Source organism: Vidua chalybeata, chromosome 13 (assembly GCF_026979565.1).
Source record: "Vidua chalybeata isolate OUT-0048 chromosome 13, bVidCha1 merged haplotype, whole genome shotgun sequence".
NCBI lineage: Eukaryota > Metazoa > Chordata > Aves > Passeriformes > Viduidae > Vidua > Vidua chalybeata.
This window is the reverse complement of record NC_071542.1, coordinates 9,267,968-9,281,660: the sequence shown is the minus strand read 5'-3', so window position 1 is coordinate 9,281,660 and position 13,693 is coordinate 9,267,968. Positions and strand designations below refer to the sequence as shown.

At 40.3% G+C, this 13,693-nt stretch overlaps 1 protein-coding gene and 1 long non-coding RNA gene across 11 annotated transcripts in view; one reads left to right on the top strand and one right to left on the bottom strand.

Annotated features, from left to right (window-relative positions):
• Positions 1–1,524: 1,524 nt before the first annotated feature.
• Positions 1,525–5,286, bottom strand: LOC128794828 (uncharacterized). The gene is made up of 4 exons (XR_008433284.1): positions 4,775–5,286; positions 3,629–3,739; positions 3,326–3,443; positions 1,525–1,637 (listed from the first exon to the last, which is right to left on the bottom strand). It is a non-coding gene; the product is annotated as an uncharacterized LOC128794828 (long non-coding RNA).
• A 564-nt stretch (positions 5,287–5,850) lies between these two features.
• Positions 5,851–13,693, top strand: part of DMXL2 (Dmx like 2) — a 58,815-nt gene continuing 50,972 nt past the window's right edge. For all 10 annotated transcript variants that reach the window (XR_008433099.1, XR_008433101.1, XR_008433100.1 and 7 more), the window contains exon 1: positions 5,851–5,977. Coding sequence is in view for 7 of the 10 variants with exons in the window: in XM_053954289.1 (XP_053810264.1) it covers positions 5,891–5,977 (87 nt within the window). In the remaining 3 variants the exon portion in view is untranslated. The remainder of the gene's footprint in view (positions 5,978–13,693) is intronic.

Sequence of the window (13,693 nt, the reverse complement as noted above, 5' to 3'; positions counted from 1 at the left end):
TTCCCAGCAATCAATGCACTAGTAAAATGATTTGCTTATTTAGGTCCAGATTTCACCCTTTATTTTGCCCTAAGGTATATGACTGGATAGCAATGTGCATTTTCAGTGTATTTGTTGCAGAACATAATTAACCATGGCCAGCATTACATTCATTTCTCATATCCTGTGTGCAGATGTAGGATGAAGAGGATGTCTTTCACAAGCATACATCTTTATTACAATCTCAGCATTGTCTGCAAGATCAGAACACACAGTTCACATCCCAAATTAATCCTAGAGGTTCTCAGTACTATATAATATGAGGAGTCAAGTAAATTTCACTTTTACATGTACTGCAGCATCCTGCAGATCAGTTTGAAGACCAGAGAAAATGCACATGTTCCTCACCAATATGTTGGCACAGGAACCAGCAATCCTCAACTGTCTCTGCATTTCTAGCTAGATACTCTACAGACCTCTCACATTCCCTGGAGAGAAGGTACAAAGAACTGAGTTGTTGCACATATAACCCTATTTGGAAAATATTAATTGTCAACAGTTACTTGCTTTTCATTATTTATTACATGTAATACAAATCCCAAATAATTCAGTCACCAGTTTGAAACTATGAAGTCAAAAGAGGTTTGCATATCACCTGCCAAATTTGCTGCTACCTCTTAGAAGCCTTACATGAGTCATTAGTTATTTTAGCAACTGAATGCATAGACAGCACTTTGTTCTCGAGATATCCTCCATAGATGCCACTTTTCAAATACTGCATATACCTTAAATATTAATGCTCTTAATGTACTACTGTAAGAAACTTTCAAAAAGGTTGTTCTATGGACACAAATTATGAGCAGGTGTTAAAGCAAGACCAGCTGTGAGGCAGCCAAATTGAAGTGGAGGGTGCATGGAATTTTAAAAACATTTTTCATTTTAATTTTCCATTTTCCAGAAGACTTTGTATTTTCAACTTTTTACTCTGATTGGGAGGCAGACGATGTGGAGGAGAATAACAGACTTTCATACAGCCCCAGTTATTATTAACTATGTGGTCTGGTTTATATCCCCAGCTTTTTAAAAGTCAATTAGCCATAAGAAACTTCCTCAACATCTCAAAATAAATTTCCACACTAAGCAGAGCTGAAGAGATGCCTCAGAGTTATGATAGTGAGATGGAATATTGATAACCACTTCAAGTGATTCATATCTGTCCTGACAGACTGTCTGGAAATGCATAAAGCAAATAAAATACTTGTGGTCTCCAAATTACCCACAGCAAACACATTCATACCACCCAAGCCACAGCCCATAGAGATAAATTGCACTGTTGAGCTCAGCACAAGAAAATGCCATTGGGTTAATTAGCAATTGTTCAGCTTGAGTGTTTATGCAAGAGACAGGAATACTTAAGAGTTAATGATTAGAGCCTCAAAAAACCAAACTAAACCCCAGCAACTGGCACACAGCACTTCAGTTACACTTAACTGTGACAAGTTGCACAGGTGGCAAATTCAGTCTTGTTTTGCACATTTCTTTTCACAATGCATTCCCTGTACAGACAGGAAAACAGCGAGATGTTCCAGGGGGCACTCTGGAAGACCTAGGCAAGTACTCTACATGAGGTGTTAGTTTCCAAAGCCTTCGCTGAGCATCTAAAGAACAAAACAAATAAACAGTGTGGATACTTTTTCCACTCTCCTTCCTCCAAATGCAAACATACCTTTAAAGACAATGTTTACTGGGTTTTAATATTGCAAACAGAAGAATATAATAAGAGGTTCACAGTGACTTTCAGCAGCTAAATGCACATGATTGCACATGTTATTTGCATCAGCAGTTCAAAGGAAACAAAACTGACAGCTTTAATGTTACAAGCTTGGTTGGTTTTACTTCAATTTAAAAACCCATACTACAATCTTCGGAAGCATGGATAATATTACAACAGCCTTCAGGTAGTTAAGGTCTTACCAAAAGCAAGTGAGTATTGAAAATATTGGATAAGGATGCATTCAGGTACCTGCAGAAAGTGTCAGGCACAAAGCCCAGAGCATGTAAACATGCAGATCTGCATGTTGTTTCAAAAACAGCCTATATAGAGGTGCCAGGAAAATTCAAGAATGGTACCATATGGAAAGCTAAAAGAAAATAGCATAAGAGAAAAATTCCTCCCTTACAGATTCCCAATAGCACTTATAAAGTGAGGATGTATTCACAAAATGGCACCTTGAAGTTGAAGAAATACCCAGTACCAAGAGCTACCAAGAAAGCAACACAAACCGAAACTCATAAGAAGCTTCTCAAATTTCAGTCCAAAATATTTTGGCTAAACTTTCTCAGAAGGGGTTTTAAATTCAAGCCTTTCTCAGCCTTCATAGCACCATTGTTCCTGCAATGCTTGTAAAACTGTTGGTGTTGAAGACCCAGCTGTGCTTGAAAACAGTTATTAGAAATTTATAACTGGAATCTTCTTTTGGGGTCCTCCAGTTCCTGGATAGGAATTTGCTCTGTAAATTCATGCAAAACTTTTCATCACCTCCTTAAGGACAGAAACATCTGCCTCTGAAATTAAGAGCTGAAACCCTGAGTATAACTCGGAATGCATCTGATATTTGGTTTGTGGTTTTTGTTCCCCAGTGAAAGGACCAGGGAAAATTCCCCAAACATCTTTTATATACACCTAGTGCCATCAGAAGACTCAGTCTGAATGCTTGTTTAGATATTAGCAAAGTTATTAGTGGGTAATTGACAATAAAATTTGTCATTCTATTAAGTCATCTTTTAGAGTGGAAGCTAAAGTAGATGGTGCATGAACTAACACACTTGAATGAATTGCATGTGGTCATTTGTGACTTCATTGGAGGGATTCTGTCTTCCAGTAGTTTGGAAGATATATTGAAAGGCAGGATACACAAATAATCAGAACTGAAAGGGAGCAGAGCACTAATTATTCTACCTGAAGAAAAATATCTACATTAAAATAACAGTTTCTCCTACTATATATTAGGATCCCAATGCTCTGAAAATTATCCTGACCACATTTGTTCAGCAAAAGGGTCAGTAAATACCTCTATAGGATATGCATTTAACAGAGAGCACGTGAATAGATCTGGCTGATCTCACTCTAAAACCTTTTGAATTTTCTGCCTTCCCATTAAACACTCCACCTTTTGCCAAAAGCAAAACATTTCTCTTACCCCTAAGCAAAACTAAAAAAAAATAGTTAGATTTTTTTTACATAATGATGGTTTCTATATAGAAGCATCATATCCACTTCTGATTATTTTATATAATACCACTTTCCTTAGATAAGTGAAAACTCTACTCCCTAGTAGAATTGCACCTGTGTAGTTTAGTGATTGCTCTCCAAATTTGCAGCCCTTTCCTCTGTCTCCTCTCTCTCTGGAAGCAGCAGAAAAGATGACTGAAGTCCCAGCCTTGGAATACCTCTGGATCTGTACCTGGACAAGCAAAAGGCAAAGCTGTACAGTCACTCTCATACCTGATGCATGCAGCCTCGAGAAGTCACCCAACCCATCCTGCCAGACCAAGCCAGAAGCAAAGTACTCTCAGCATGCCTAACACCTTCTTAAAACACCACTTAAGGCAGCTCCAGCTGTAGCTTATTAGAATGAATTAAACAGACCTTTTGATTCTATGCAGCTGACACTGTCCTGAGGTGCAGAAGTTCTCTTCTCACATAGTCAAGCCAAAACAGAGAATTCCTAGGCAGACTCCAGCAGAAGGACTGCAGGAACTTTTGTTTAGAGTTAAAAATAAAATAAAAGAATAAAGCAACAAGATGGTCAGTAATTAAAGGGGAAATTAAAAGATTGAAGGCCCCTTACATGTTTTTACTATTATTTTACATTTTATATATGCATATATATATATATATACACACACACACACACGGAAGAGAGTGTTTCATGGTCTCGGGCATAGAAATCACAGTCACACAGACTAAAAATTACTTTAATATGATGTATTTAAGTCACTAATAAGGAAGAATGATTTCAGGTGGGTAAAACAATCTGTCAGCAAAACTCAGGTAGAAATATTTGCTTTCAGGAAGAATGTGGAGGCCTTATCTGCAGATACTTGCAGAATGACTCTCGCTCAAAGTTCTGTGCACAGAGGTAGCCACGTTTCCTCAGCCACAAGAGCTACAGTCAGACTTACTCTCATCAGGTGACAGACCACTGAGCTGAAAAAAAAAAATCTCACTCATCCTGTGTGTACCTAGCAAGACTGAACCAATCCTGCAGGTACTCAGCTTACTCTGAAGACTCCGTGCCACCAAAACCAGGAAAACCCTTTCCTTTAGGTCACACTGTTCATTCTCATTACAGCTGCCAATCCAAAAGCCAGCTGCCCTTTTCAGGCATTAGCTGGACTTAGTTCCACTCATTAAAACAAACAAACAAATATCCCAACCAAAACAAAAAAAGCCCCACCAAGCACTTTTTGCCTTTAAGTCCTGTTGCAGGTATTAAAAAAAAAAATCTCACTCAAAATAATAATCAGTTGTACATTACACATCTTATGCAGAAGAGCCTTCAATCAGAAAATTTATGGAATAGTGAGCTGAAGCACATGAACATTAGATAGTGCTCTCATGTGTAACCAGGTCAACTGAAGGTTTAGATGCTTTTTTCCTTTTTCCCTTTTGCGCCAGCTAGAGACACTGTGGCCTTTTTAAATGGGATTGTCTATAACAAGCATGGGAGTAGACAAAATCTGAAGTGTTTTCATGACAATTCCTATGGAACTTGACTTTGTGTTTATTTACCTCTACACTTTGAGTAGTATTTCATTTATGTAGTAAGTGATGTACACTTTTAAGAAGCAGTACAAGGCAAGAAGAATCTTGTAGTCTTGACTCAGGCAATACTGCCATAGACTTTAAAGGAATGGGAGCTTTGCAGCTTCAATTATTAGCAACGGTGACTCTATTGACCTAGGACAGGAAAACAGAGAATGTTCCTTATCTCATGACACACAGCACACAGAGTATTTTTATTCCCCCACTCAGAGATTAGAATCCCTTCCAAAATATTTCCCAGATCCAATCTTCTTCCACACCTCTGAGACAGAGAAGGATAGGGATACTTAAAGGCTTTAGTTTTCAAGGGTGTTTGGCCTTTATTACAAATAAAGCAGCAGAAGCCTGGCCGTATTTTCTGCGAGGTGCACGAAATTTAACTGAACTCCTTAACCAAAGTCCCCACACTGCGAGCACGTCCCTGCCCCCGCTGCGGGCACTGCTGGAACGACGTTGGTACATTCCCGAGAGCATCCCAAGCTCTCTGGGATATGACCAAACCAGAGGATCCTTAACGGAAACAAACCAATCCACCCTCAGAAGCACTACACACACACACAGACGTGTGTATATGTATATATGTATGTATGTGTGTGTGTACGACTAACTACCGAGCGGCAGCCGTGCGAGCCGGGCGGCGGTGCGCCCGCACCTGCCGGGCTGAGGACACCGCGCTCCCGGGACACGCCTCCCCGCCGCCCCGGGCCGGAGCGCCGCCGCCGCGGCAGCCGGACGCCGCGGCCGTGCTCCCGTCCCTGCCGCCCGAGAGGCGAGTCCGGCCCCGCTCCCGGCCGGCCCTCCCTCCTCACGGCACCGACTCCCGCCCCCGACCCCTTCCCCCCGGGCCCCGCGCGCGCGCGCGCGCCCTTCACAACCCCTCCGCCCCGCCCGCGGGCACGCGCACGGCCGGGCCCGCCTCCCGCGCGCGCAGAGGGCGGTGCCCGCGCGCGCGCGCGCCTCACCTGATCCGGGCGCTGCCCGGCGCGTGCGCCGCCACGCGCGCCCCCCCCCTCCCGCCCCTCGCGCGCGCGCGCGCCCGCGGAACCATCCGGGTCCCGGCGGCGCGGCGGGGCCGGGGCCGCGATGCATCTGCACCAGGTGCTGACCGGCGCCGTGAACCCCGGCGACAACGGGTACTCCGTGGGCAGCGTGCAGGACACCCCCTTCACGGTAAGGGGCGCCGCGGCCGGGGCCGGCCTGGGCACGGCGGCCGTAGGCCCGGCGGCAGCGGAGGGAGGGGAGCCTGGCGGGCGGGGGGCGCTGCGGGCGGAGCGGGACCCGGCGGGTCTGGGGGCAGCCGGGGATCGCCTGTCAGCCCTGGCCAGCTCCGTCATCTGTATCACCCGGGGAAACCCCCGGGTGTGTGTCCTCGGATTTCGCTGGTGTCTGCCTGTATTTTTTAATTTTTTAAAATATATTTGTGTGTGTGTGTTTATATCTCATCTGCAAAGCGCGCCCAGTCAGTTGCACTGGGGTTCTGACGAAGCCTGCCCGCTATTGATGAGCGTCTGCCTTCCATTACTGAGGCTGATAAAACACAAATTTGTCAAATGCTCCTCTCAAACTAGAAAAGAAATAGAAAGAGATGATAAAGAGATACGCCAAGTGAATTTCAAGAGCCCCGTAGTTTATAAAACTATTTGTTTCTCATTCACAAGCTATTTTTATTTATTGTCAATTTCCAATGTCAATTTCACTCCGTTAGGTTATGTATGCTTGGTATGCTTTGATTTTAGTGAGTGATCAGCTTCTGCAGTGTTTTCCTGCTGCCATCTAATCAGTATCTTATTCTTTAGGTATCAGTTGTCTTACTGCATTTTATATTAACAAGATTATATCCCAGGCACAAACCAATTCCAAGCAAAATGATGCAGAGCATCCTTTTTGGTGTAAGATAGATGTCAGCAAACTCGTGAAACATTTAAAGCTTGCAGTGAATTACCATAGATATCTTATTTCAGTAATGAATGCTGGAGAGTCTTAAGAAATAAAAGGTGCCATGTTTGTCTTTATTTTCCTGGTTCTGCTGCTATGCAGCCATACTGCTATTAAAGGGACCTCTGTTACTTTTAATATTTATATAAGAAGTCATTTACTCATATTTGCATTCTTATGTGTTTCTTTTTACTATGACAATTTGAAAAGTCAATCAAATGATATTATGCAACACAACTTTATGCTAATTCTTGTCATAGTTTTGATAACATCAGTAATGAATCATAATGTATATTGTGGTTTATACAAGAATTTTCCAAGAGCAAAGGTAGCATCTTCCAAAATGATGCAGGATTGCTTGGTAGGATTTTAATTATGGAACTACATATAACAGACCACACTGTTTCTCTGGCTGCTGTATCCAATTTTTTTTATAATACGGTAAACAAGGAACTAAAGAGATAAGTATGTTTTATAAATGTATCTTCTGGACTTCCATAGCTGTAACTTTCTTCTTTGCTTTTTCTTCATTCTCTGTATTCATGGTATTGTTTCCTGCTCTTTTAGGCCTTGATCCTAGAGTAAATGGTAAGGTTAAAAACTGTCTGCAAACAGTTTGGGGTCTTACATCCAGATGCTTAGGAAATTGGTTACCTGTGTGACTTAGTAGAATCATAATCTACCATTGACTGCCAGCAGTTCATTGGTGCCTAACCTCAAATTCTGTCGGTCGACATCACCTGTATGGGCAGAGCTTTGTGCTCCCAAACCACTGAGCTGTTTGGAGCCAGAACTTCAGATCCTGAGGCAGGTTTTGCAGTTCAGGTAACAGAGCGGTTCAGAGACAGATTCTGCAGACCTGCTCTGAAGCCCCAGCACCTGTCAGGCACTGGCACAGAGCACCAGCAGAGCAGGAAGAGGGCAAGGGAGATGTGCACAGCACGCTGTGACTCCATGGGTGTCTGTGGGAATCCATAGGGCTGTGGCACAGAAGCTGCTGTTTGTGTGCACATGTGCCCACTCACGTTTTGGTTGGTGTTTGGGCATTGAGAATGCGTGAGAATGGTACAAAATTGCTACAACTGATTCATCACAGGCACTTGAAAATACAGCTTTTTTTGTGTGCAGAAATGAATCACTGCTGTTAAAAATACTCTGCTTAACAGCAGAATAATAGCTTGGGTATGTATATATATGTACCCACTAGTTAATAGGTTTGGAACTATTTCCCTTTTTTCTTGTGGAGGAGTAGAAGAAACTTCCTCTTAAGATGAATGTACTTTAGATGCCTAAGTCCAGCAATCTTAGGATTCTGAGAGAAGAAACGCATTTTCTTCTAACCTGATTAGGGACATTACAATTCTCAGGTTCTTCATTCTTCCCTTCTTCTTTGGTTTGTCCTTGGCTTGTTTACATGACTCCTTGCTGGGGATAAAGGTAAGCTTTTAATTTCCAAGTCGGTGTAACTAGAGGTAAGATGATAACACAATCTGACTCAACTTTTTTAAAGCTTTGGTAAAAGTCATCTAGTCATCTAGCTTTCTGAGAATAAGACAGGGAAAATAATTTTTCCACTGTTTTTTTCTCTGCCTGCTAAAACATCCACCTATGGACTCCCACAGACACCACAAAACTGTAGAGATCCAAAGACATAGAGACAGGTGTCTGTAGGCTGGCTACAAAGGTTTTGTCAGTGCTTATTCTGGAATGTGCAGAGTCTTTTCCTCCCTCAGCTCCCACATCTGCCTGCAGCAATCCTGACATATATCCAGCCTTTCCCAAGGAAGGGCTGAGGCACAGAGATGTGTGGTATGCCTGCTGGATGGTCTTGTAGAGCAGATAATACACAGGAAAAACTGTTGGAAGGGTGATTAGAAGCAAAATAGCTCCATAATGCTGTCTTGTACCAGACGGTCTCCTCAGCCTCCTTCGTCTGAGCTCTGGAAAAGATACTGCTTCAGCAAAGGGTTGAAGTACTGAATGACAGAAGTTCTGGGAATAATTCTGTGCACTCTTCAGCTTGCTGTTAGTTCATGTTCTCATTTTAGCAAATATTGCTAACTGTGTTCCACAAGAGCGTTTACAGAAGGTTGAGGGTTGAGCTTTAAGCAAAGGGCCTTACAGCACACACAGCCTTGACAGAGAGATATCTATACCTCACAGTCCAACTGGCAGCTAATAAGCTTTTAAAGGTAGTAAAATGCATTTTTCAAACCACAGCTCATTTCATTTAGCTTTTGTTCTGAAAGAGCTGGTTAAGCAGCTACAGCAGAATGTAACTGTTTCTAAGGTTAGTCTGGGTTTAAAAATGAATAGATAAAAATAACTATGTCATTTACCTAGAGGCTGGATTCTGTAAGTATAAAAATTTCAAGTGTCAGACAAACAGGAAATAATATTTACTTCTGCACTAATTGCACAAAATACAAAATTATGAACATTCTTAATGAAAAATCAGAAGGTCAGATTTTAGGGGTATCTAAGAACTTTACTGATAAAAGTGAGAAAAAATTCATTTATTATTTTGCATTTTTGAAAAGGATAAGCTTCTTAACATATTTCATGACAGTACTGACACTTGGCCTGGAGCTGTGTGTGGTGAATTCCAGAAGCTGTTGCAGATGAGTTTCCCACACCCCTGTAAATTTATTACCTCTTTGAAACCAGCAAAATCATCATTCACACAGATGTCCACAAGATACAGCAACTGAGAATAGGCTTTCTCTGCTGTGTCGGGTTCTCCTACTTTTTCACTGCTTCATCCTTCTTAAAACACTTATTTGCAAATCCCTCTCAGTTATATATTACTATCTACATATATCTATATGTTCTGCACTGTTTTTATGTAAACTGGATTAGAGATGCTTAATATCTCAATCCTTACTAAGTTCTTTTATCTCTGTATGTTTAAGCACGTTGTAAAGTATTTAATTATGAATTTGTCTGAAATGTCAGCTTAGGAAAGCCTATTTTACAGGCCATGGGCTAGTAGTAAGTTAAGAGTTGTTTCTCAGTTATTTTGCTGGTTTGCATTAAGTGTATGTAATTCTAGTAGTACTTGGAAGGAGGAGGGGGAGGAAGTGTAAACGTTGTGTCCATTGATGAGAGCTTGGAAGCGGTTCAGGATTCAGGTGTCTTCATCGCTAAGTGGAAGGTGGAGGAATTTCTGCCAGAAACTTAAAGATGAGTGTTGTTTTACTAGAGGAGCCCTTTAAGCCCAATACAGACTTTCAGGTTTTAATTTATGTAATTTTAGATGTTTATGAATTTTTTTGTAATAGCATTGTGGGCTGATTCTGTTTCTTGACATCATTTACCATCTCTAAATGCCTCTGCACCCCTGATAGTGCACACAGGAGTTTGAGGACTTGTGTTTTATTGTGCTTATGCCCAATTTGTAAAGAGTTGCAGGTTATAGAAAGATAATTTTGTTAGCTTTTTTATACAGAGAAAAGTATTTGTATAAAGAAAAACCAAGATGAGAATGTGAAGGAATATTTTTTTCCCTGTCTCTTAGTTCCAGAAGCAAACTGGAAAACATGAGCAGCTGAAAAAGACAGAAGCATGTTCTGCTTTCATATTATCTGAAAACTGAGGATATAGCATTAACTCTTACACCAGAACACAATGTCCTACTTCTGTGTGGTGCTCCTGCATTCAATTAATGTTTTGTAATTGTTCATTTCAGTGGTCCCAGATCTTGACAGATAGAGCAGACATTGGCAAACTACAGCTTATTAGTTGCTTATGGATCCTGCAAGTCACCCTTGCATTCTGGCGGTTTTGCAACTCCATTTAATTTTCTCCTTGAAGTTATCAGCGACATTAGAAATGGAGGTTGGCAGATACTCCCTGTGGGTGGTTCTTACTGCACTTGTTTTGTTCAGTCACTGCTCATAATTCTGTTTATTTAAGAGCTCTGTGCTTCTCTCATCCATTACTGTATCTCAGTGCTGTATTTTTCATCTTCCCTGTCTGTATGGCTTACCAATTTTCCATTCCTTTTATCAGGCTAGGCAGATTGTTAGTCTGCTACCACCAGTATTGTGGCCTTTGTTTCTCTGGCAGGAGAGACCTGTGGTGGCACAAATGACCTCATGAAGATGTTGTCAGCTGAATCCTTAAAAAGGAACTACTGATGTTAAATATTATGACACTTCCCTGTTCTTTGTCATGGGGTGTTTCTGCTGCATTACCAGCTTAAAGATGAAAGAAAAGAGGATTTAACAGAAAAGTGTTCTCTTCAAGTATAAACATGTTAATATAATGAAGACATCAGAAAAGCTGCATAAAAGCAATCAAATGAAAAACTTGTATTCAGGCACATAACATGAAATATGAAAATGTCTTTCAGTACATAAAACTATATGGACCTTTTCCAAACGTGTGTTCTAATGACTTTACTTCGTAAAATAATTTTAAGATTTCATATACTTTCAAGAAATAAGTCGCATTCTTAGAACAAATATCTGCACTCTGAAAATGACTCCAGAACCAAGAGATAGCAGCACTTGCTCTAACAACCTAGAGCTGAAGGCTGGTATCCTGCTGCTGGGAATGGGTTCTGCCTACCCCCCCAACCAAGGGATCTCCTCTGTTGGCACAGGACGCTCAGGTTGCTGAGTCACTTGTTGGTGCAGCAGTAAACACAGGCAAAGAGTAGGATGGCTGCAAGTGACAGTAATAAGATTTCACAAAGGAAAGAGATCTCTGTGTCTTGATGAGTAAGAACCACCTTTTTACTTTACTGTGTAAAAATATGCTAAATAGGTAATAATGAGCTGAAAATTTAATGCTTTGTTGGTGGAATAAGTGCAGGTCAGGGACAGGAGAGATGAAAAACTAAAATGTTTGAAAAGAAAGACACTAAATTCTTTTGCTTCACAAAATAAACAGACATAGCCAAGTATAAAATATTTTCTGTTTCATGCATTATGAGTTATACACACACATACAATGGGCATGTTTAAGAACACTAAGCATAAGGAAATCTAAGTTGAGAAGTCTTTTCCTTTTATAATTTCTGAGATACACATAAATAATATTGCTAATAAAATTGCAACTAATGATAAGTTATGTATAATGTAGTTTGAAATTTGCAACTCAAGTTATGAATACAAACAGTGAATAGGGGATTTGAAAGGTTTAAGTCTTGTTTTAAGTGGATCAGCACCTCTTTATTTAGATAATTTGAGTCACATCTTTTAGTAGGTTTATATTGGTAGTTATGAAGAAGACTATTGAAAAGAAGACAAGTCAATACTTTTCTGTTTTAATGCTCACTCTTTGAAGTTTGAGTAGGAGAATCAATTTCATGTGAATATTCGAATTTTGAATAAATTATTGGAACAAGAGGATGTGCTTTTATTTTCCTGTCTACTTTTGGGCATTCACATCCTGGTCTTAATCTTCTTCCTTCTTACTAAGGAGCCTACACTGTTTGTTTCATCCAGTATTCAACACTGCTGGTGAAGTTTGTTTTATAAAGAAACTCTCTATAAAAATAGGAAAGCAACAAAACAAAAGGACTTTCTGTTCAATGACAGAACTTATTTCAGAATCTCATTTTTCATTCTCTTACATTCTGGAAATAATCCTATTCAATTTTAATAATAACTTACTCCCTTCCAGACTGAGTCTAATGATCACATAGCCTAGTCATCAAGGAGCTGGGATATTCTGTTACACAGATAATCTCCCTCCAACAACCTTTTAGCAATCCTGCTTACATTGTGAATCACTCCGGTATCAGTTCCTCAGAGCTTCCCAGAACAGCAGTGTGGGTTATTATGTCTCACACAACACTGTGTCACTCTATTTTTGTGAGATGACCTTGGAAATCTTTTAGACAATCTATCTTATCTGCAATTTTCCTTTTTGTGTGTGCAGTTGTATGGTGTGTTAATTTCTGGGGACTGAGTTTCTGCTTTGCTGCTTGCATTGCTGTTTCCTTCTGTTTCATGCAGTGACGTACTTTAACTAAATTAATTTCTCTTTTTCAGCCTTTCTCACTTGTTGCTCCTTCCCAGCAGAATTAGAAGTAGGCATAGAAAGTCATGAGACCTAAACTGTCCATTCTAATTCCAGTGGTTGTCTTGCACCCTTATTTTAGTGCAGCCACCCAGGGGCACTGGTGGTAAATCAATACAAATACAATTTTTATACATTTACAATAAAGTAGCCTTTACACTGATTGATCTCAAAGGAGAGGGCAAGGACTGACTCAGTATTTTAGAAATTATTGTGAAAAATCCTGTGGACAAGTTAAAGTGATAAGTAATTTTGTACCATCTGAAATTCACTGTGGAGGACTTGCACTCTCTGCTTAACTTAGCTGTTGTAAAATTTCTGCCTACTGTATTGGAATCAATGGAAAACTTACTTTAAGGAAAGAGACTTCCAGCTCTAGCTGTAAAAGGCTTAGTGGAGATTGATCCTAGGGAGAGATTTCCGTGCCTGAAGGTGGGAGCTCAATGGGACAGATAATCTGGAGTGATTAAACTTTTTAGAACAGGTGAAAGGTTGGCAGACAGGTATATATTTATCCTGCCAATAAAAAGTGCTGCAGGCTATCACTGTTCTATAGCTACTACGTAAACAAATTCTTTAGAATATATAGTGTATTGCACAACAGTATATCCAAAAGAAATATTTGTTGTTTTACAGTCCTATAGTAATGTGCACTTCTTAAAACTCAGAAAAGCCCAGAAAGTACATTCTTATAGAAAAGAATCCCTTAACAATCTTGATTTAAAAAAAATAATAAAGAAGGCAGACGGGGGTACAAGACACACCTATTGAAGAAAGGTACGTGTGAATTCATTAAAAAAGGCTCCTGGCTTGACTGACTTGCTCAAAGAGGCAACAAGAATTGGAGGGGAGAAAAAAATTAACTAAAACCTAAAAAAAAAAAAAAAAAAAAAGTAAACAGAGAGCTCAAGTTCTCTATAT